Source organism: Capra hircus, chromosome 19, assembly GCF_001704415.2.
Source record: "Capra hircus breed San Clemente chromosome 19, ASM170441v1, whole genome shotgun sequence".
NCBI lineage: Eukaryota > Metazoa > Chordata > Mammalia > Artiodactyla > Bovidae > Capra > Capra hircus.
This window is the reverse complement of record NC_030826.1, coordinates 14,263,755-14,287,587: the sequence shown is the minus strand read 5'-3', so window position 1 is coordinate 14,287,587 and position 23,833 is coordinate 14,263,755. Positions and strand designations below refer to the sequence as shown.

General features: G+C 56.4%; 2 protein-coding genes across 2 annotated transcripts; one reads left to right on the top strand and one right to left on the bottom strand.

Moving 5' to 3' along the window:
- On the top strand, window positions 1-11,591 carry RASL10B (RAS like family 10 member B). The gene is made up of 4 exons (XM_018064220.1): window positions 1-48; window positions 3,123-3,486; window positions 8,434-8,558; window positions 9,111-11,591. The coding sequence occupies exons 2-4, from the start codon at window positions 3,271-3,273 to the stop codon at window positions 9,379-9,381; spliced, it is 612 nt and encodes a 203-aa protein (XP_017919709.1). The 5' UTR covers window positions 1-48; window positions 3,123-3,270; the 3' UTR covers window positions 9,382-11,591.
- On the bottom strand, window positions 12,430-19,804 carry GAS2L2 (growth arrest specific 2 like 2). Its single transcript, XM_018064043.1, has 6 exons — window positions 19,404-19,804; window positions 17,816-18,057; window positions 16,874-16,981; window positions 15,763-15,859; window positions 14,830-15,082; window positions 12,430-14,274 (listed from the first exon to the last, which is right to left on the bottom strand). The coding sequence occupies exons 1-6, from the start codon at window positions 19,786-19,788 to the stop codon at window positions 12,732-12,734; spliced, it is 2,628 nt and encodes an 875-aa protein (XP_017919532.1). The 5' UTR covers window positions 19,789-19,804; the 3' UTR covers window positions 12,430-12,731.

The following is a 23,833-nucleotide window of genomic DNA, read 5'->3' as shown; positions in this document are numbered from 1 at the left end:
GCCGGCCGGCCGGCCCGCCCGGGCTGGGGGCAGCTAGGACGGCCCCGGGTAAGCGGCGGGAGGCTGGCGGGCCGCGGCCCGGCTGGGTCGGTGGGGGTGTGGAGGGGGGCCGGCCTGGCCGACGGGGGGCCAGGGACGCGGAGGGAGGAGGGGGCCGGCAGGCTGGCGGGGAAGCGGCGCGGGGCGGCCACGTGAGCGCTGGTGCGGGGGGTGGGGGGTGCCTGCGAGGTGCTGGAGGCGGAGAGCCGGCAGGGCTCCGGCCTCCCCCCGCCCCTCCGCTCCTACCAATCAGGTCGTAGGGAACCCAGCATCCTCCGACGCACCCACGCACCCACCCACCCACTCCCACAGGAATGTGATGAGCACCAACAGCGGGCCGACGTGGTGCCTCGGTCCACAGGACTTGCAAACCCCCACCCCCCAACACGCCCTCAGCTTGGGGCTGGGACTCAGGTGTCCGGGCCCCCGGCAGGGGAACCAGAAGCAGGCTTTGGCCCCAGTGTCTGTCCCTGGGCGCCATCTGCAGACTCACTGCAGAGCTCAGGCCTTGGGGAGGGAGGCTGAGGGGTGCCTGGGCCCTGCTTCTCTGGACAGTCCTCTTCCACCACCCCCTTCACCCCCCCGCTGCTGGGGATGTTGGATTAATAAACACTCAGACCCAGGACCCCTGCCTGGGAAGCGGGAGGGGGGCCTGGGTCACGTCTGAGTCAGGGATGGGACTACACTTGGGCCTGCTGGGCTCCAGGAAGCTGTCCCCAACCCAGGGCCCTCTCTCTGCACCCTGCTCCTTGGCTCCAGCACTGTTGTTCCGCTTTTATTCCCTAGCTCTTCCCCGAGAAAGGGTTGATTTCAGGGCAAGGGAGTATGTTGTCCAGGAGAATCTGCAGGTAGGGTACAGCCTAGAGACCTCATAAGTTGCCACACCCAGGGGGAGGCCGGAAGTCTTCTCAAATCCTTTGCCCTCTCTTCTTCCCCTAAGATGCCCCCCTCCCCAGCGTGTGCTGGTTATGTAATTAACCCAGCTGAGGCTCTCTGCCAAGCTGACAGGGTCCAGGGATGCCTGAGGGGCCCAGGGCCCTGGAGGAGTTTAGGGGGAGGAGGGGCTGGGACTTCCCCACGTTGGGAGCTCACAGAAGTAGAGAAGCCCTTGTTGGGAAAAGGACACTGCATGGGGCAGGAAAGAGATGAGGGTCCTAGGCTTAACTGATAGCTCAACGGGCTACCTGGTCTTCACATCCCTGACTTTGTTTTCACCTTCAATAAAATGGGGGAGGATTGCACACACACTACATATATGTGAGCAGCAGTGCACAGTGACCCATTGGGGATGGCTAGGAGGCCCCCCTGGGATCGTGGAAAGTCTTTGATGAACGAAGGGCCCCTCATCCCTGTTTAGTGAGCACCTCCTCTGTGCAGGCACTGTGCATGCTCAACCTCACAACACCCTGTAAAGTTTCTTGCCCACGATCACACTGTAGGTGACGGGCAGAGCAGGGGATCCAAAGCTGGTGGGTCTCACCCCAAATCCGGCCCTTGGTTTACTCTGCTGTGTGCGCACATCCATGCCCAATGGATGGGGTCCTCTGAGCCAGGCCAGACTGAGGGACGTTCAGCTGTGAGCTGCGCACGTGGGGAAAGGGTACACACCGACAGAGAAAGCATGCGTGTGTTCTGGAGGCTGTGGCCCTATCAGAGCCCAGCACGCCCATCTCCCCCAGACCCATTTAGCAGACAGGAAGTCCCAGGCATATATACCTGCTTCCCTGGTCAGCATCCTCCACAGAAAGAGAGGGCACCTGGCTAAGAGGTTTACTTGAATTATTTCAGAAGTAGGGGCTCAGGACCCTACTTTGTATGTGTGCAGAACATGGCTCAGATTGGACAGGCCATCTGCCCTCTGCCCTGCAGCTGGGAAACATCAGAGCTGGGATTTATTCCCACACTAAACTCACTGGAAACTGAGCAGCAAGGAGCTTGCTTGAAGCCATGGCAAGGTTCAACCCCAAAGCAGCCCTTTCCTGGCCACCTGCTGTGTGCCAGGCCCGCTGATCTCAAAGGTTGCCAGAGAATTAGACCCAGCCCTTGGCCTGTGGCCTTCGCCAACTAGAATCATTAAATTTGGAAGCTGGGAGTACTCCGACATTGTAGAAAGGAGTACATTGTAGAAAGCCTTTCTCAGCTGTGTGCCTTGGGCTCATGTCTTGTTCCCTCTAAGCCTTCTCTCTGAAGTGGGAATAACTACCACCTGAGAATATTGTATTGACTATGGATAACACTAGAAAAGACCTGGATGCTGGGAAGGATTGAAGGCAGAAGGAGAAGGGGGTGGCAGAGGATGAGATGGTTAGACAGCATCACTGACTCAATGGACATGAATTTGAGTAAACTCCAGGAGATAGTAGAGGACAGGGAAGCCTGGCGTGCTGCAGTCCATGGGGTTGCAGAGTCGGACATGACTTAGCCACTGAACAACACAGCAAAGATAACCACATGGGCGTGCTGACCTAGAGTAACCGCTCAACAAGTGTCACGCTCCAGAGCCAAAGCCATCCTTTAGTCCAGGGGTTCTCAGCAGGGGTTGAAGGTGGCAGATGGTGGGGAACACACTTTGGGTCATCATAGTCCCGAGAGCCTGCTGCTGGCAAGTACCTCCTGGCAGCCAGGCACATAAAATGTCCTGCTCAGTAAAGAATTCTCTCTCCCCAAAAATGGCAGGAGCACCTCCACTGAGACACACTGGCCCAGTCTCACCCCTGAGGACGAGGAGACTGCAAGGTGTCGTCTTATCCTGGGCTCCGTGGGAAAGCTGGGGCTTGAAACAAGGCTAGTGCTCTTTCCACTCCCCTCTGCAGCCTTGCCTGGGGTTTGGGAGTCAGACCGGCCAAAAGTCAGGTCATAACACAGGTCAAGAAAGCTGATTCCCACTGATGGGATGGACAGCAGGGAGAATGGAGAAGGGAGGAGGGGAGGTTCTGGATAAATGGGATAGGAGTTCTGGAAAAAGGAGGGTGGGACATCCCAAGTGGCAGGAACAGCTCCAGCATGGTCCCCAAGGTGGAAAAATGCAGGAAATCTGTCCCAGGAGAAGCCAGCCCACCAAAGCCAGCCTTTCATCCCCACAGGCCAGGTGGAGTCCGCAGAGGGCCCTGGGCAAGCAGGGGGCAGCAGTGATGGGTCCTGACGGTGGCTGAGCCCCCAGCCCCTGGAATATGCAGCCCGGGGGAGCCCCAGGCAGCGGCGAGGACGCGGTGGCGGAGCCGGGCGGGAGGCATGGTCTCCACCTACCGGGTGGCCGTGCTGGGGGCGCGAGGCGTGGGCAAGAGTGCCATCGTGCGCCAGTTCCTGTACAACGAGTTCAGCGAGGTCTGCGTGCCCACCACCGCCCGCCGCCTCTACCTGCCTGCTGTCGTCATGAACGGCCACGTGCACGACCTCCAGATCCTCGACTTCCCGCCCATCAGCGCCTTCCCGGTCAACACACTGCAGGTAGGGGGGCATGGCGCGGGGCCCGGGCGGAGGAGGGGCTGGGCGCTGACCCTGCTGCCAGCTTTGAGAGCTCCGCACTTCACCACCTGCCACTCTGCTAAGAGCTTTGCCAGGATCCCATTCATTTGTGCACCGGTTCATCCAACAGATATTTGAGGAATGTGGCTCAGGTGGCAAAGAATCTGCCTGCAACACAGGAGACCCGGGTTCGATCCCTGGGTCGGGAAGATCCCCTGGAGAAGGGAATGGCAACCCACTCCAGTTATTTTTGCCTGGAGAGTTCCATGGACGGAGGAGCCTGACGGGCTACAGTGGAGTCGCAAAGAGTTGGACAGGACTGAGCGACTAACACTTTCAATGTGTGCCTGGCCCTGTGGTGGGCACTAGGGTCGAATAGGGCTCAAAACAGAGAGCACTTTGCTTTCAAGGAACTCGTAGTCTGGTGAGAAGGCAAACAGGCAATTATGTTGATGACTGTCATGACTGGAGGGACACAGGGAACTAAGACAACCCTTATGGGGGCATCCATCCCACCAGGTGTGTCAGGCTGGGGGTCCTGGGAGGTGATGTCTCAGCTGGGTGGGATCTTGGCAGGTGAGGGCCAGTGGAGAGAAAGACAGAAAGCACCAGACGCCTATTAATATTCTGGGCTCTGCCTCCCATGGCCTCAGACCCACATCATCTATAGAAGAAAAGGCTGGGGCCTGGGAAAGGTGTGTACTCAGAGGCCGGAGACCCCCACCAGGTCTCTTGCTCAAGGGCCTGTTCTCTTAGGTGATGCTCTGTCCCCTGAACTCAGAACTGGCCCCCGGGGCAGCCTTTCCTGCTGGGGTTGGATTCAGATGACCCCAGGGCTCCGGCTCACAGGGTCCCGCCTGCAGGCCTAGGTCCTCCTTCCCTCTCTCTAGGTCTGGCTTGAGAGGGGGTTGGGTTGGCTCACTGAAAAAGCCCCTGACCGGAATGCAGAGTTTCTCCAGGAAAGACAAACAGAGGAGGCCCCGAAGGCAGGGGCTGTAGCTTGGCCACTTGTCACTATGCAAATACAGTAATTTCTCAGATGGGGCTGGTGGGGGCAGGGGGAGGGGGAATCATACTTGGCATTGTCTCAGCAACTCCAGGCAGGAGGGCCTTGGCCCAACCTCTGGGACACCTATCTTTCCCAGGTCCAGGGGTGTCTGCATCAAAGACAAAAGCCTGGTCCACGCCTCAGCCCTAGGGGACACTGTGGTCAGGGCAGTGGGTTCAAGGCCAGATGTTCACGTTCTCCTCCAAACGAGGCCAACAGTAGCCCGAGTGAAAGCTTAGCTTCCACCCTAGTCCTGTGCATTGAGCTGAGTTTATTTTTTTCACATTTTGTTGTGTGTTTTCATTTAATTTCAATTTCAGAATTGGTAAGATCCAATTTAAAAGCCCAAACCTTATGTTTAAAAAACAAAAAGCACACTCAGAAATCTCAGCCCCATTGCTGCCCTCCACCCTGACTCTGGCTCCACTCTGTAGAGCCATTCTCATTGGTTTTTTAATTGATACTTCCAGTATTTCTTTATGCAAATAAGAAAACGCATTCTTATTCCACTCCCCTTCTTGCATTAAAAAAAAAAACTATCCCGCACCTTGTTGTTGTTGGGTTTTTTTTGGCTTGACATTATAACCTGGAGGTCTTTCCACATCTGTACTTAGAGATCTTTTCTTCATTTTTAAAAAAAATTTTTTAAGTATTTGTTTTCACTTGTCTTAGTGTTTTTAGCTGTACTTTTTCATGTTGTGTGTTGTTATTTTTTATTAATTTATTTTAACTGGAGGCTAATTACTTTACAATATTGTAGTGGTTTTTTCTTCTTCATTCTTTTTTCACGGCTACACTGTATTCCATTGGAGACATATTAGTGGAATCCCCTCTTGCTGAACAAGTGGGCTGTTTCCAAATTTTTGCTTCAAAACAATGCCACAGTGAATAGGCTTGTAATAGTCATGTTGTACATGTGTGTGTGTGTCACTCAGTCGTGTCCGACTCTTTGCAGTGCTGTGGACTGTAGCCCACCGGGCCCCTTGGTCCATGAAATTCTGCAGGCAAGAATACTGGAGTGGGTTGCCATTTCCTTCTCCAGGGCATCTTCCCGACCCAAGGATCAAACCCAGGTCTCCTGCATTGCAGGCAGATTCTTTACTGTCTGAGCCACCAGGGAAGCCCCCATGTTGTACATAGGAAGGTATACGCGTGGAATCGATTTCTAGAAATGGCATTGCTAGGTCAAATAATAAATGCAATTGGAGTTTGAAAGGTGCCATATTCCCCTCCCCTTCTGCTGGGTTAGCCAAAGTTTGTCCATGTTTTCCCTTAAAATAGACAGATAACTCTAAGGTATTACGGAAAAACCCAAACAAACTTTTTGGCCAACCTAATACAAAGGTGCATATTTTGTGCTCCTTTGAGAGACGTTACATGAGCACTTGTTTCCCTAACGCCACCAGAGAGTGTATTGTCAAACTTTTGTATTTCTGATAGTCTGAAAAATGAGCTAGGATAGTCTCGGTGTACTTTTTATTTACATCTCTGATTATGAGCGAAGTTGAGCATCATCTCTCCATATGTTTGAGGGCCTTTGCTTTCCTTTATCTGAAAATTATCAATGCCTTCACCCATCTTTCTGTTGGATCACTGGCCTTTTTCTTCTTGGTGGACCCTGAGTTTTGGACTCTCCAAGGATGTCTAAGACGTCACCCCTGGAGCACAAGAAAGGGACATGGTACCAAGAAATGCTGAGACAGGATCCGGCATGCCCCAAGGAACAAATAGTAGAAATCCCAGGGGCTACTGTCTGAAAGTAAGAACACGTTCTTCCGCAATGCCAGATGAGAACCAGCCTAGGAGGGTGGCGTTTCTAGGGCCTGAGCCTCAGCTGTTGCTTCTGTGGTCCCTCTCCTCCTATCAGAGAAGGGAGTGGAGGTTAGAGGGTATGTGCAACGCACCAAAGGAGTGAGCAGCAAATGCATGGCTGGCACCCAGGTGGCTCCCTCAGCTCCCATGTCCTTGGCACTGGACTCAGTTTCCATAGCTCCTTCTCTGTCTTGACACAGCCCCAAGATGGCCCTTTACCATCTGGAATGATTCATGGAGCTAGCTGGAAGGCAGGCTGAGCTTTCTTGCTTGCTCCCTTCAATCAAGGGTGAAGGGACTACCCAGCCAATCAGGAGGCTTCTTCCCCTGCCTCTTCGGACCCCCAGAGAGGAGTGGGTGGGAGGCAGCCTGGAAGGCCCCCTTGAGGAGGTAGCAGGTTGGGGGGAGCAGTGGGACTATCACCCTCGAAGGCTGGCAGCTGTTCCCTCTCCCCAGCAGAGAGCTGTTCCCTCTCTGCCTGTTTCCCCACCCCTCCCACTTCCCACTGATTACTACTCCTTGCAATGGGATGGGGGAGGAATGGCAAACACGCAGGGTCCCAACCTCCCAGAGGTCCCCATGTCCAGTGGACTACAGTCTGTCCTGGCCTGAGAAGCGAGTTCCTGGTTTCCTGTGGTTTCAGATTTGTCCTCAGCATCTTCCCCCCACTCCCCCACCCCCCCGCACCAAAGTTAAAACTCAGCACAAACAAAAGATGCCACATCATCCCCCTGGAGAAATCCACTGCAGCAGCTTCTAAGCCTTTGAGTTGGGAAGCGCTTGTCTGGAGTCAGACTTAACTCTCCCCCACTGTCGCCCAAGCCTCTCCCCTTTTCATCCTTCTCTGCAGTGTAGAGCCTACTGCAGTCCTCCAAGCCCGGTCCCTACCCCAGTTCAGCTCATAAGCTGGTGCTGGAGACAGGCCTGCACCTCCCTCTCGTCTTTTCCTGGGCTCTGGTTCCTAGAGAAAACCCTCATCCTCCTTATCCTGGGAGGTCTCTGCCTTGCCAAGCTTCCAGGAGCCCCTCCTTTCCACACATTGGCTGCCTTCTGCTGCCCTTGCAGTTCTCATGTGCTGGCAGGTTAATTGGCTAATTAATCTCTTAAGGAATCTTCCCTTTAGTGCACTCAGCCTTGCCAGGGGCCTGTGCAACTTGAGCTGCAGCCCTTTCCAGGAGAATTTGCCACTGGTGTTCAGGAAGTTCCATCTCCCTGGAGCTGCCCTGTGGCCCTGGTCTAAATCAGCCCCCAGTAGGCATCCGGTCTCAACCTTTTTCACCTCAGGGCTGCTTCTTCTCAACCTTGAAGCCAGAGTGAAGCAAACAGAAGGGGCACCTCAGGCAGCAACCTACGGGCAGCATTACAGGCAGGAATTGGGTCCAGGTGGGGTTCAGGACCATGGAGAGTTCTCCAGCCTAGGCTGTGCCATCCAAGAGCCTGCTAAGAGCCTACAGGTGTGAGGCCCTGATGGGAAGGGGGAGGAGGTATGTAAAAATGAGGAAGGCTGGGTTCTGGTCCTCTCAGGAGCTCACAACAGAATGGGGGACTTAGGGATGGAGAAGGTATAGAGCTGTTGCTCTGACCAAGGTGTCATGCAGCTGTTCTAAGAACATAGAAGATGAAAAGAATAGTCCCTTACTTGCAGGAAGGGTTCTTGGAGGAGGAGGAGGCATCTGTTCTGAGGCCTGGGGAGACAGGATTTCAACAGGTCCAACAACTAGCTCAAGGCTGCGCTCTTAGAGGCATTTAATAAATGTAATTGAATAAAGGGCTGGATGGACAGATTGGGGTACGAAATGGGACCAGAGAGAACTCAGCTCCAGGCATGCATGGGACAGACAGTGGCCCTGGAAGTCAGACAGTGTGAGCTGACCTATCCTGGCTTTGAGGTGGGGAAGGTGTAGCACTGAGCACTTGGATTCTGCCCTGGGCCTGGCCCTGGAGACAGGAGAGTGTGGAATGTTTAGGGTGCAGTGGCAGCTGAGAGTGCTGCATATCGCTGGAGGTGGCAGGGGTCACAGGGGACCCTCATGACTGCTCTGACCTTGCTGTGGTTGGGGGTGTTGCAGGAATGGGCAGACACCTGCTGCAGGGGACTCCGGAGTGTCCACGCCTACATCCTGGTCTACGACATCTGCTGCTTTGACAGCTTTGAGTACGTCAAGACCATCCGCCAGCAGATCCTAGAGACGAGGTGAGGGGCTGAGATACACTCCACTGCCACTTAAGTGGATGCCCCCGTGCCAGCCACTTCCTGTGAAAAGGGTGCAGGAATGTCTGGCTCCCACACACATAGTTAAACACGCACTCACTCCATTTTGCTGTCCCTGTTTCTCTTAACCCCTTTTGGGACCCATACCATGGGCTGGCTAGTTAAGATCAGAGGTTCCAGGAAGGAGACTTCCAGGGCTGCATAACTAAGCCAACCTCAGTTTCCTCATCTGTACAATGGGGAGAACATTATTATTACGAATGCTCCGCAGCATGCTGGATGTAAGTTTCCCCACCAGGGATCGAACCCATGCCCCTGCATTGGGAGTGGGAGTCTTAACCACTGGGCCACCAGGGAAGTCCCGGGGAGAACATAAATAACCTATCTTTTCTATGCCAGTCATAGCGCGGCGCCTGGAACAGAGGGATGGTAGCAGTTAACAGGGATCAGGCACAGCCCACCCTACCTTAGGTCCGGGGGTTGTGAGACGAGAGACGGTGGGGTGCTGAGCGGGCTTCCCACTTCACCCTGCAGGGTGATCGGCACCTCAGAGACACCCATCATCATCGTGGGCAACAAGCGGGACCTGCAGCGTGGACGCGTGATCCCGCGCTGGAACGTGTCCCACCTGGTGCGCAAGACCTGGAAGTGCGGCTACGTGGAGTGCTCGGCCAAGTACAACTGGCACATCCTCCTGCTCTTCAGCGAGCTGCTCAAGAGCGTGGGCTGCGCGCGCTGCAAGCACGTGCATGCCGCCCTGCGCTTCCAGGGCGCGCTGCGCCGCAACCGCTGCGCCGTCATGTGACACGGCTGGGCGTGGGGCGGAAAGAGAACTCCGACGGCCGGCGGAGCTTGGGGCCTGCGACACCCCACAGCCACGCACCTCCCCCGGGGAGGGGGAAGAGGCCGAGGGCGGCAAGAGGGAGTGTCCCCGTCACCACCCGGTCCCGCTCCTCTCCGCCCCGGGACGGCCGCCTCTAGTGCTGTAGTTTCTGCGGTTCCCGACCCGGCCCCAGGGGCACCCCGTCCTCCGGGATCGGGATCGGGGTGTGCGCGCGGGACACGCAGGGTGGGGGTGGGGTGGTGCTGCCTTGGCTGGACCCCCCACCCCCACACACACCCGTCTTCTCCAGAGAGTATGTGTGGTGTCTTGTCATCACTCCGCGTCGTCTTTCCCCGTGTCTGTATGTCTGTCTGTCCGCCCGCGCGTCTATTGGTTTCCCCACCCTCTCCACCTTCCAGCTTCGTTCACAGGGCTCTCATGCCATCCACCCCCTTGTCGCGGATCCTGGCAGCTTCTTGGTGAGGCCAGCCTTCTGACCGTCAGCATCACCGGCACAGGGCAGAGAGATGCGGGTGGCCCACGGACCACAACTGGGGTCCGAGGGTTGAGGTCCTAAGGTCCGTCAGGGGGAGAAGGCTGAGCTCTCCCCCTTCCAGGGAGACCTCCCCGCCCAACAGCCCCCCCAGAGACACAACAACCTACCTTCCAGCCTTAACTTGATGGTCCGTCCCTGCCGGGTGCCCCTCACCCTCTTCCTGACCCTAAAGCCAGCTCACCCCCTGGGTTAAAAAAAACAAAAAAATTTTTTTTTCTTCTTGACAGAATGTGGAGAGGGAATGCCCCAAATGATAGATTTATTTACATGATGCCAGCTTCCAGCCCTCTATTCCCTTCTGGGTTGGGTGGCCTGCCAGATGGGGGGTGTGGGGGGAGGGGCTGGTGGTGGGCGGATTGAGGGAGCAGTCAGTCAGGTTATTTCAGCGAAGACTCTTGTTTATTTCCCCATCTGACCCCAAGCTGACTGCCCCAGACCCTGCCTGCCTTGAATCTCAGACTACCCTGATTAATCTGGGAAGAGGCAGAGCCACCAAACGAATTATGCACCCCCCCTGCTCCCGTGCTTGGGGGCGATAATGCCGGCATCCCTACCCCCAGACGGAGGCCCTTGGGATCTGATGCCCCCTTGTCCCAACACCTGATGATACTATGCCCTGACCCGCTCCACCCTGTTTTCTCCAGCTGCCTGGCCAGTTTCTACCTCTCGTCACCAGAGCTGATCACTGTCAGTTTTGTACCGACTTAGAAATAACAAAAGAAATGAAGACCTGAGTGGCCTGAGGAGATTACTGGGGGACTTGGAGGGCGGGAGAAATGGTGTGAGGCCCCCTGCCTCCGGGCCAAGGTCTTGAGGCTGAGCCCTCAGCCCTGCTCTGGTGGGAAGATAGCAAGGCCCCTTGTTAGGAGAGAGACAGAACAAGCTAGCTCCGAGGTAGCCGAGCTGTGGCATGCGGACCGGGACACCAGGCAGCCCAGGGTGATGATGAAGAGGAGTCTGGGGATGGGGTCATGGGTGGCGAACTTAGCATCCAGATCCAGTGTGAGAGGGAAGCTTTGATTCTTTCTTCCACTTCCCCAGGTGATGCCCCCTCCGCGCTCTGGGGCTAACGCAGCTCCACCGTGACTGCCCTGACTTTGGGCGGTCCAGTATCAGGGTTCCGGTCCCTGCTGTGCTGCGTGACTTTGGGCAAGTGACTCTCCCTCTCTGAGCCTCCCTCTGAAGCAGAGGAGGTGGCTCCCCTCCCCCACACCTTGGAGTGGCCGGGAGGGTAAAGAAGAGGGACTGCCCCCTTTCTCCCCTACATCCTTGCCCTCTGACTCACCAGGGGCATGGGTGAGGGAGGGCAGCATCTCACCTGCCCTGCTGCCATTACCCCCAGCTCTGGGGCACCTAAAGTAAGGGTGAGGGACCCAGGCCTCTGGCTGGCCCCCACTGGAGCAGTTGGAATGTATCGCCTGGCCGGCCCCCCCTTACCCACCCTCCCACCCCTCACTACACCCCCAGATCTTTGATTTTGATTCCTTCTGCTCCCATTCTGAGTCTCTGTCCTCCTCCCTGAACCCCTCCCTCCCCAGGGTTTCCCACCACAGGGTCTGGAAGTGTGTGTGACGCCCATTGCGCTGTGATCGGAAGTCAGATTAAAAATCAGGGAGTGTTTTCCCTCGTTTCTGTACCAAAGTGTCGGCTCAGTTCCTGCCGTGGGGACGAAGGGGCTACCTATGGGGTCTGCCTTCTGAGCTCTAGGTGATGAGGTGGCCTCAATCCTAAAGCCCAGGTCAACCAGGAGAACAAAGGGAAAGGGGGAGTTGGGATGCATCTCTCTCCATCTACCCTGCCTTGGAACCCTCCAACTGATTGAAACCATTCAGAGGGTAACATTCTTTCTGCCACCTTCTTGGGAAAACTTTCGTAAGTGGACTCAGGCCCAGCTTCTGGTTTTGTGTGTTCCTCCCAACTCAGGGGTGAGGTGCTAACTCCATGGGTGTAGTTGTGTTAAAGAATGCTCTCAACCATCCCTCTTGACTCGGTGATCTCAGCTCCCAACCACCAGGGTAGAGTTTTGAAGTCACACATGCTAAGTGCTAAGTTGCTTCTGTCATGTCAGACTGCGACCCTATGGACCGTAGCCCGCCAGGTTCTTCTGTCCGTAGGATTCTCCAGGCAAGGATACTGGACTGGGTTGCCATTCCCTATTCCAAGGGATCTTCCAGACCCAGGGGTTGAACCTATGTCCCTTAGTCTCCTGCGCTGTCAGATGGATTCTTTACCACTAGCGCCAAGCCCCATAGGAGCCTGTATGGGGCAACCTTGTCCCTGTCCATGGTGCTGATGCAACAGCTGCTCTGGGGAAGAAGGGCTGTCTGGCAAGGTTGGCTGAACCTCCAAAGGCGAAGCATTTCTCACCCTCTAGCTCCCTGTTCCTCGTCCCACCCCCGCCCCCACAGTGGGAAAAATGATGCCACACCTTTCTGCATCACCACAGTCATAGAGTAGACTCAAGAGCTGGGGGTTCAGGGGCAGACCCTCTCATGTTTAATAACATAAGAGTTGTGGAAGTGAGTCTGGCCAGAGAAGAGGGCGCAGGAACTGGGGGAGCTGTTTTGGGAGAGGGTAGCCCCACCATTCTGGAGTTGGACTGAGACTCATGGATTGCCTTTCTGCTCAACTGAGCAGATTAAGTCTCTATTTGCATTCTAACCTCTCCTGGCCAAGGCCCTGTATTGAGGGGAGGGACCTTCCCTTTTGTTCCTGCAGTTGGGAGTGCATGGGCATCTTTTCACTTCCCTCCTCGGGGTCAGGGAGAAGCATCTTCTCAGACCCAGGACTCCTCCTCAGGTGAGAGGGGGACTGGATTGAGCTGCCAGGGCCCCTGGCCCTCCAAAGGCGGAGAGCCGCTCTCCAGTGGGGTGGCTGGCTCTCTCCTCTCTTCTCCGTCCTCCTCCTCCCCTGCCGAGGCTCCATCCACCAGGGTTGCCTCCCCTCCCTTACTGCCCAGTGCTGCCCTCACCAGCCTGCCTTTGGGGGGTGTCCTGACTGGACCCTGGCGCAGGTAGGTCAACGGCTTGGGGATCCGTGATGGCCGCTTCTCAGGCCTGTGATCTCTCCGGGGCCGAATCCTGGGCCTCAGCTTCAGCTTGTAGATGGATGGGATTCTCTGGGGCTTCCGGAGTGTTCTCTTGCCCTTGCTTGGACATGCCTTGGCTCTCTCGGAACTGGGGTCAGAGGGTGAAGGTGTGAGGGACTCTGGGCTGGCAGACAGCGTAGGGGCTGAGCAGTCCTGTCCCCCTTGGACCTTCGTCCTGATGCCCTTGGCACTTGGGTTTGCCATTGTCAGCCCACTCTCACGGGCTCTCAGTTTCACTTTGAGGCTTCCTGGGCCTGCAGTTACAGCTGGCGCAGGGGAGCCTGGAGGAGCTGCCTTCCAGGCTCCCAGGTCCACTTTAAGGAGGGGTGGGGGGCCCTGAATCAGCTCTTGGATGACTTTGTCATAAAGACCCCCAGGATCAGGCCACCACCCACCCAGACTGGGCACGTAGACACCACTGCGAGGAATGACTACAGACCCAGCACCCTGGGGGTGGGCACCTGCCATTCCTAACAGCTTCATGTTGGTTGAAAGCTCCTCCTCAAGGCTGTGATGGATGCCTTGTTCCTTGGTTCTGCCCGATGGCAAGGGGGTGCACCTCTCCTCCCGGTGCTGTGGGCCCAGGCCCCAAGGCCCTCCAGCCTCCGCTGTCACCTTGACGTCCAGCTTCAGGTCCTCCTGCCCCTCTCCCACAGAACAGTGCTCATGTCTGGACCCAGACAGGTCTCCAGTGATGGCCCTTAATGGAAGGGAGCCTCTCTCCAGTTCTTTGCTGGGACCTCCACTTGCAGTTCCTGCAAAGCTTCTTCCCGGAGTGGGGGGACGTGCTGGGGGCAACTGGATGGGGATCTTGGTGGATCCTTTGACAGGGGATGGAGAGCAGACAGGCTCTGGCTCCTTGAGCTGCGAGGAAGTGCCCTCAACCTCACCCCAAGGTGGTCGCCTGGGGCCCACGGACATGGATGGGCTGGAAGAACGAGGCAAGGGGGACAGTCCTCTTGCTGGCATTCCTTTGGCGGTGGCCTCGGGGGCTCGGAGTCTCTGGGGGGTGGGGGTCCTGGCATGAGTTCCCCCGCTGTCTGTCCTCTCATGAACTGAAGATGTGGGAGTCCTCCCCCGGGGGGGTTCAGGGGGGTGTCTCTCCTCCCTCTTCCCCGAGGAGGTACACGGTGGGTCTAGGCCCCTGGGAGTGGGTGAGGACTGGGGGCTGGGCAGGTTGTCCCCAGCTGGCAGCTGCCTCTGAGATGGGGCGAGCAACTTCTCCTGGCACCTGAAAAAATGAATCATAAACTGCAGGGTCATGTAATCCAGTCCCCTGGCTCTGGGAAGGGATGGCCTTCTCCCAGCCAGAACTCCCTGGGGGTCAGACTTCATGTTGAATGTAGACACTCCCTCTCCCCCATGACTGCCAGAGATGCTTCCTTAGAGCAGATACTGTTTAAGTCTGTTCCCCCAACCCCGTTCCTTGAGGAACAGGTAGAAAGCCTGGTCTGGGCCCAGGTTGCTTCAGATCCCATGAGTATAGGTGAGCAGTTTTGGGTGGAGAGGGTCTTCGTTTCTGCTGTACATGAAATGGACAGACAGGCCTTGGGTAAGTCTCTTCCCTTTATGGCCCTCAGCCTCCTCATCTGTGAAATGGGATGACGTATGTCGTAACTAGATGATCCTAAAGGTACTGGGTGCTTTTTTTTGGTTCTGAACACCTGAGCTCCTGCTGGGATGGCACACTGCTGGGAGTCCTGCTCCCCTTATCTTGGGTTGGGGTGGCCTCTGGGGATGTTGACTCCAAATCAGGAAAGGGCTCTGCCCTGTCCCTCCCCAGTACCTCAGCAATGGTGCTGTCTCTCTGTGGACCCCTGGCCCAGCTCTCTGTTCACGCTGGGGTCTGGGGGAGGAGACGGCAGGGGGCCTCAGCTTTCGACCTGAAGAAGTATATGTCTTCCAGTCCACGGGGGGCAGTGGGCTCTGGGAGCGGCTGATGGTCATCGTAGGCTGGGGCTGCCAGGGCCCGTCCTGCACCCTCACTTCATGCTGCACAAGGTGGGCAGGGGGCTGCAAGAAGCTGCCTGTCTTGTGTGCTACCAACATAGCCCCCAGAGAGAGGAGAGGAGGAAAGGGTTAAACTCCTGCTGATGGGGTCCACAGTTCCCTCCCCCAGCTGCTCCCCACCCTGAATCCCACATTAGAGACACTGGGACCCACTGGGACAGTGATAACATCAGAATTTCCTCACAGGAGAAGTTTAGGGCATGGAATCTGGTTGGAGGGCCCAGGTGTGGGACTTGCTTAAAGCTGCATTTGTATTGCAAGTTCACGTCCTTTACTGAGATTGCATGCTTATTTGGGATGTCTTGAGGTGCTGATGGAGATTAAGGGAAGACTAAAGACCCTTCCAAGTCATGCTTGGTGCCTCCATCAGAGCCAAACCTAAACCCAGCTGACATGCTGCTGCTGCTGCTGCTAAGTCATTTCGGTCGTGTCTGACTCTGTGTGACCCCATAGATGGCAGGCAGCCCCACAGGCTCCCCCGTCCCTGGGATTCTCCAGGCAAACAAATGCTGATTCTGAGTGTTTGGCTTTGGCGTCATCTTGTGGTGTAAACTGGTACTACACTATGGCTGCCCACACCAGTACCTTCCACGGTGTCTTTCTCCATTGCCTCGCACACCTCTTGCCCCTGGAGATCAGACCTACCTCCCGCCTCTGCTCCTGGCCTCCCAACCCAGAGTCACAGGGAAGGGGCTCCCCGGGGACTCACAGAGGGACGTGCACCGGCAGGGGTCATGTTTGTCCAGATAGTGACCGAGTGTGTCCCAGCCGCCCCCCACACGCACCATCACGTGGTTCCGGAGGATCTGCAGGGGGCAAGGGTGAGGTGGAGGGCAGGGTGAGTTTGTCCCCTCTCCCTGGACCAGCCTGCGGGCCTTCAGCCCTAGCTCGCATCCGTGTACACACACATGTGTGTGGTTGCAGCCCAAGACCCTCCTGTGACTGGCATCAAATCACACATGTTGTCAAGGGTGGAGGCCAAGCTGACGAACGGCAGGTTGCCCCACAGAGAGACACAGGACTTCACGAGCAATGGGTCGTCTGGCCCCGGACTCCCGTCTCTCTCTTCACGGTGAAGGGGTTCAGACCTGCACCCGTTTGTATCAGAAACGGGCCCTGCCTTGGCTCTGTGGTGTGCGTGTTTAAAGAGTTCGCGGGAGTCCAAGCCTCCACTTCCTCAGAGGAGACAGGGCGCCACACTCCTTCCCCACCTACTTCGCAGGGCTTTCGGCTCAGGCTGCGGGGCAAGGGCCCGGGAGCTGGCTCTGCCCCCAGGGGCGGCCTGGCCCAGCGAGAGGACTTAGCCGTGCCCCTGGGCACAGGCTCTTACTGGTGAGGGGGCCAGGTATGGGCGGGGGGCTCGCGGGGGGCACAGGTCAGACCCGTACTAGCGTCAGAACCCCGTGCTCAGAAGCTGCGTGTGAGCGGAGGCCCGCAGCTGAGCCATGCAGGGAACACAGACTTGGGTGGGGCGGCGAGTCTCAGGCCCCTTGCTGTGACCAAGCCTGTGGGTGGAAAAGTGGGCGTACCTTTCACCCCCTCTTCTGCCTGAAGACCCCCCCCCGAACTAGGCTGAGGCAGAGGTAGATGGGGGTGGGGGCTGTTTCTAACTGCCCTAATGGGAGCGGGGGACATGCTTGCCACCTTTGCCAGGAATCTTCTGGAATTCCCAGAGGGAGAGAGGGAAAGCCTTCTGATGGATAGCTAGAGGTGGATGGTGATCTCCTTTCCTCACCTTCAGGCCTAGGTGAAGTTCCACAACAGGACGCCGGACCCTGCTGACCCCTGGGCTCCCTCCACCCCCGTCTCCCAAAATTTACCCGGATGAAGATAAGGGTGTTGGAATCTCCCACGCGGTACTTCCCCTCCGACACCTTGACCATGGAAAACTGAACCGGGCAGGTGCAGCGGCTCACCAGGCTCTGAACCTGCGGGCGGCGGGCACTGGGTTCAGCCCTCCCCTCTGCCCAGGGACCCAAGCGCCCCTTGCACTCCGGGTCAAGCTCAATGGGCCGCCTGCCTGCCCCCCGACCCCAGCCCCAAGGCTTCTGCAGAGCCAGGACTGGGGGCTGACAAGCAAGCAGAGAAGGCACTTAATGGCTCAAGGAGAACAAGACCTTGAGTGGTGACCTAGGGCTCAGCGCTCTCCTGGGTCAGCCGACAGGGGCCAAGGAGTGTGATGGTTAAGGCGGACCTTGGGATCTGACTGCCTCCCCTGCACTATAGACCTTGGGCAGGTGAAGAACCCTCCCTGAGCTCGATTCCTTGGTGGTGGAAGTGGGTAGTCGCTCCCAGGTCGCTTCCACCCCAGGACCCGCTGTGCGGGACGCAGGCTGAGCGCTTCACGCGCGCTGGCTCACCTAAGACCCACAGCGGTCATGGAAGGTAGGCATGGGAAAGGTACATCCCCAAGGTACAGAAAAGGGAACCGAGGCACAGAGAGGGCAAATAGTCTGCCCCAAAGTCATAGAGCCGCAAAGCATTGAACTAAGACTTGAACCCAGCCGTCAGAGAGGGTGCTGGCGTCTGCCTTTGTGACCACCGGCTCACGGGGTTTAAATGAGAGAGGGGTAGGGTGCTGGATTCCTAATGAAAACGATGAGGGTGCCGGCTCAGAGTGGACACGACCTAACTAAAAACCACGGGATCAGGGAGTGTCGGGGTGGGGCCTGGAGCGCAAGAAGTGGGTGGGTGGGTGGCTGGCTGGCTTGGGGGCGGGGCGGGGCGCGGGGGCGGGGCCTGGGGCGTGCCCAAGTCCTCACCAGCTGGTCCAGGTCGCGGGAGTGGCAGGGCCGGCGCGCAGGGGGCGCTGGCGGCGGGGGATCGGGCGGGGGCAGGGCCCGCTCCAGCCGCAGCTCCTCCTCGATCTCCTCCTCCAGCCGCACCAGGGTGGGCGCCGCGACGCCGAAGCGCCAGGCCCGGCGGCCCAGCTCCAGCAGGCACAGCACCACGTTCTTCACGTTCTTGCGCAACACCAGATCCTCCGTCTCGAACATCAGCACCTCTGGCCCGGGGCGACAGGAGAGCAGGCAGCCTGAGCCCCCTGCTGGCGCCCCTGGAGAGAGCGCAGCGCGTGGGAGAGCCCTGGGGCCACCCTGGATCCGGGGGAGGGGGAAGCAAGCTTGGGATGGGGGTTAGCGTCTCAGGATCTTGGCGTCAGGCCAGCCCCTCGGAGGGGTCGGGGCAGAATTGCTCGGGTACTGAGTGCACAGCAGGTGGCCGCCTAATAGGAGAGGTGGGGGCAGGAAGAGGGAAGGCAGCCAAGACAAGGAACCCAGTTCCACCTGCCCTTCTCTCTGCTCTGTATGCCAGGATGGATTCAGCAGGAAGAAGCACTCAGGTCTCTCACTTCCGGTAACCACCAGGCACCCCAGACTCAACCTCCAGCCCGTGCATAACCTGGCAGGGTGGAGTACAGGCTCCCGAGTCTGGCTCCCACACACCGGCTGTATAACCTTGGGCTAGTCCCAGCCTCAGTCTCCTTTTCTGTAAAATAGGAATGCTGTCTGTTTCATGGGGTTGTGGTGGGGATAGCTATATGTCCACAGGCAATGTCTGGCATGTGGTAAGTGCCCGATAAAACACCAGCCTTTATCAAGGCTGCAAGCCTGCTCCATACTGTTGCGGCCAGCAACTGGTGGCGGGGCCTGACACCCCCTGCCCCTCCTGCCTCTGCCCCATCCCTACCACCAAAGGCTGGAGGGTGGTGAGCATTCAGGTTCATCCCTGCCACTGGGTTCAGGGCCAAGGTGATGAGGAAGGCTGATATGTCATTCCCTGAGTCCCACAAGCCCCAGCAAGACTGGCTGGGGTCCACTTCCCTCCTCCCCACTCCACCGCAGCCCAAACTCCCGCCTTCTCCATGCCCCCTCTGCCTAGAACTCCCTGCCCCCCAAACTTCTATTTATTCCCAAAGACTGAGCTCAAATCTCTATCTTCAACTGGGTCTTTCTAGGCCTCATTGGGTGACTGTTTCCTCCCATCTCCCCAGCACAGAAGCTCTACTTGAATTTCTATCAGTTGGGCTGTAATTTATGCATCTTCTCAGCTGTCTCTCTCGGGCCACAACTTCTTTTAGCTCTGATAGGTTCTCAGTCCTCTCAGCACTCACTGCCCAACCCTGTGTGTGACCCCAAAGAGACAGGTGCTCGAATCATTCATTCAACACATTAATTTATTTGGGATTTACTATGGGATGGGGGAAACTGAAGCATGAAAAGGAATGAGAAGCTGGCCTAAGGCAAATGTGGAAGGAGGACCCCTGACCCCTGACAGCTTGAGCCTCAGAGAGGAGATGGATGCCTGGCAGGAGAAGGGTCTTAGGGGGGTGGGGGAACCAAGGGAGATTACCTTGGATGCCCATCTCCTTGCGACACCACTGGATGAAGTTGGAGATGTTGTCCCGGGCCTGGAAAGTGCGAGGCTGGGCAGCCTCATTACAGGAAACTCCGGCACGGGGCAGAGGAAGCCTCTGGGCTTGGGCAGGTGTCTCAGCCAGGAAGGCCAGGGCAGCCTCAGTGATGGCGTTGGCATGCTGGCACAGCACCAGGCCTGTCTCCAGCACCTGCAGGAAGTTGGCTGCACTGATTTCCAGTCCGTAGAGATCCCGAAGCCACTCGGCCAGGTCCTCCTTCATGGCTTCTAGGTACTGCTCACTGGACTTAAAGGGCTGGATGCTGCACACCCGAGGCTCCGGGGTCCCAGGTCTCCTCCTGCCTGCCCGGGGCTGGGGCATGGCCGGGCCGGGCACCTCCACTCTGCCGCAGCTGCGTCTTCACTCCTGCCACCTGTGGGGTCTTGGCAGGTTCCCCCTGACTCAGGGGTCTCGTTCCACCCTCTGAGAGTCTGGGACGGCTCTGCTACTCGCCTCTGCCTTTGGCCACCGACACCATCGCCAGTGGGCTGGGCCAGGCCAGGCCCCCACTCCCCCCCATTCTTCAGTCCCTGCTAGAACTTTCCTACTTGCTAGCCCTGCAGAGGCCTCATGCCCCAGCTGCCCAGTCTGCTCAGAGGTCGCGGGTTCCCAGGACAGATGGAGGGGAAGACACTCCTCTCTCCCCCACAGGGCCAGACTGGCCACGCTAGCTGCCTCCCACCCCCCACCAGCCGGCCGGGAGTCTGGCTGTCTGTCGGCCTGGCCTCTCCACTTTGCTTTCCTCTCCTTGGAGACCAGCGGCTGCTACAAACACTCCTTGTTAACCCTTCCCAGCATCGGCTGCCCTGGGGCCCAAGGAGCCAAGAGGCTGGGGCTGGCTTATCGCTCACTTGGTCAACCCCAGGAGAGACTTTTGGGAAATGGGAGGAGGGGAGCAGGGCCAGAGGGTGCTGTGCCCTTGGGAGTTCAGTGAGCACTGTCGATTAGGGGTGAAATAGACGCAGCCAGAGTCCAGAGCCATGAGTCTGGGCTTGGACTCTTTCCTGAATCCCCCTGTGACCTTCACATACTGTCTTCTCTGTGCCTTTGTTTGCCTCAACTGTAAAATGGGAATAACAAAATCTCCCTCTCTGGGGCATTGTGAGGAAGAGAGGATTCGTGGATGTGAGAAGTCTCCGACTGTCAGGACGGATGGGTCCCAGCTTCATCGATTCTCCCAGCAGCTCTGGCTGTGTGCCATGATCCCCGCCTTCTCTGGAGAACCGGCTCCATCCCCCCACTCTACCCACACGATTCCTCCAGAGCGGCTGTCAATCATAGTTCCTCCTCCCTGGCTGCAGGGATGCATGCATTCAACAAATGCTTCCTGCAGACCTACTGTGTGCCATGCGCTATTATAGTGCGTGAGGATGTAGCTGTAGGGGCTTCCCTTGTGGCTCAAACAGTAAAGAATCTGCCTGCAATGCGGGAGACCCGGGTTCGGTCCCTGGGTCGGGAAGATCCCCTTGAGAAGGGAACGGCTACCCATTCCAGTATTCTTGTCTGGAGACTGAGGAGCCTGGCGGGCTATAGTCCATGGGGTCTCAAAGAGTCAGACTGAGCCACTCACACTTTCACTTTTCCTTTTTTTTTTACACTTTCACTTTTCATGTAGCTGTAAATGAAGCCCCTGTCCTCACGGAGGCTGCTTACATGATGGTGGGTGATGGATGATAGATAAACATATGAATCGGTAGTGAGTCAGATGGTGATAAATACCAGGGAGAAAACTGAAGGACTACAGGAGATGGGTTGGGGCTGGGGGATTTTCTATAAGGTGGCTAGGAAAGACTTCATGATATGGTGATATTTGAGCAGGGACCTGAGAGAAGTGAGGAAGCAAGCCCTGCAGATGTCTGCTGGAAGGGTACCCTGGCAGAAGGATCAGCCAGGGCAAAGGCTCCAGGTGGGGGAATTCCCTGGTGGTGCAGTGGTTAGAACTCAGCACTTTCTCTGCGGGGGCCCAGGGTTCAAGCCCTGCTTGGGGAACTAAGATCCTGAAGCCTTGTGCTGTGACAAACAACCAAAAACACTCCAGGCAGGTGGATATTTGGTATACCCCAGGAATAGCAATGACAGGTAGAATATGAGAAAGAGGGGAAATAGGGTCTCTACGTAGGGCTTTGCTTTACCTCTTGGAAAGTAATTTTCTTTCAGTTACTTTCTAAAGGCATCAAGATAATGATTGTTGTACCCATTTTACGGATGAGGAAACAAGAAAACTGAAGCTGGCAGGAGGGATGGACCTTTCCGTGGGGTTGACTGAGTGTCCTCATGACATGGCAGTGGGCTTTCTCTAGAGAGACAGAGCAAGACAGGAGCCACAGGGTGTTTCATTACATAGCCTTGAAAGTCACACTCTGTCAATTCCCACAACATCCTATCAATGACCGAGGTCAGCCTTATTTCATATGGGAAGGGGCTACATCAGAGTGAATACCAGGCAACAAGGGTCATTCTAGAGGCTGGTTACCCCCAAGACAGAGGAGCTGTTTCTTTTCCTTTCTTGTTAATAGGATCCTATCTTGTTTAGGTATTATTCATGGATAGAGTTTTCTTGAAGGGAAGATGGGCCCAGCCCCAAAGAGAGAAACTGTCAAGTCTTCCAGTCATTCTGTGAGCTCTCACTGCTCTTTAAATTAGACAGAGTAAGCTTTTGAAATTTCCAGTCAAGATCCAAAGTGGCTAGGGGCTTCCCTGGAGGTCCAGTGGTTAGGAATCTTTCTGCCAATGCCAATGCAGGGGACATAAGTTCAATCCCTGGTCTGTGAACTAAGATCCTCCATGCTGCGGGGCAACTAAGCCGGCATGCCAAACTACCAAAGCCCGTGCTCCCTTGAGTCTGTGCTCTGCAACGAGAGAAGTCACTGCAATGAGAAGCTCCTGCTCTGCAAGGAAGAGTAGGCCCCCACTTGCTGCAACTAAAGAAAGCCTGGGTGTAGCAACGAAGACCCAGCGCAGCCATAAATAATAAATTTTAAAAAGAGAACCCAGGCGGCTATAAGCTCCTTTAGTAAATGTAAGGATATTCAGGTTTGGGGAGGAGACTGTTCTCCATGGGTCTTCCCTATTTTTTGCATGTCTTACAAGCAGAGGTGTTTCAAAGGTGTTTATATAGTGAAAAACCTTGGAAGATACAGTGTCTTTTTCTGGAGCAAAAAACAGATTTGGTTACTACCCAGTACAAAAAAATTAGGGTTCCCTACGCTCAGGGTTCCTCTTACAATGCAAACCACTGCATATGCAGGTCCTAGCTAGCACCCATGGGACAGTGGGCCAAGAGAAGATGACACTGTATGCCGATGCTGCTGTGTCGTCAGTAATGAGGTCTTTTCTCTCTAACCCAAGAGTCTCATGTGTTTTGGCAGCACCTAGGAAAATACAGTCGGAGAAGGCAATGGCAACCCACTCCAGTGCTCTTGCCTGGAAAATCCCATGGATGGAGTAGCCTGGTGGGCTGCAGTCCATGGGGTCGCTAAGAGTCGGACACGACTGAGTGACTTCACTTTCACTTTTCACTTTCCTGCATTGGAGAAGGACATGGCAACCCACTCCAGTGTTCTTGCCTTGAGAATCCCAGGGATGGGGGAGCCTGGTGGGCTGCCGTCTATGGGGTCGCACAGAGTTGGACACGACTGAAGCGACTTAGCAGCAGCAGCAGCAGGGAAATACAGTGGGCTAACTTGCTCGCTTGCACGTAGGGTAAAATTTTAGATTCTTTACAGTTCTTCACAGTGTCACCCCCATGAGATTCTTGGAGGCTGGTCTGCCCTCTCTGTTCTACATCTCACCAAACTGGGAGACGCCTGAAGGAAGAGACCCAGGCCCCCACTTCCGACCTGGATGGAGCACCATGTCATGTTCCCCTAACAGACTGGGATCTCCTTGACTCCAGCAACTGTATCACATCAGATGGAGGCTCTCCAGACCTGGGTTTGCATCCTCTGCCCCTCTGAATACCACTGACTCTGCCCAAACACCCCACTGTCAGGCCAAGCAATGAAGGAGTTTCCCCAAGTTTCTACGATTTTATTCCTTTCCTGAGCCCCAGCTGTCACACACATACCGAATATCCAGAAGCTACCCTTGGCTTTTACCTGAGCCCTGCTTCCTATAACTTGACACCATGTCCTCTTCTCCTTGGAGCTAAGGCCGTGAGCTGGAGGTGGGTGGGGTGGGAAGCAGGGATGAGGAAGGATGGGGACTGAACTGAAAGGGAAGGGGAGAAAATAGTGATGCCAACAGACATAATGCTGTGCGTGTCTTCAGTGGGCCAGGTAAAGTTTGGTACTGCACGGCTCTGACACACAGAAAGAGAGACAGAGGGTCAGAAAGATAACTTACTAACACTCAGATAGAGTTTCAT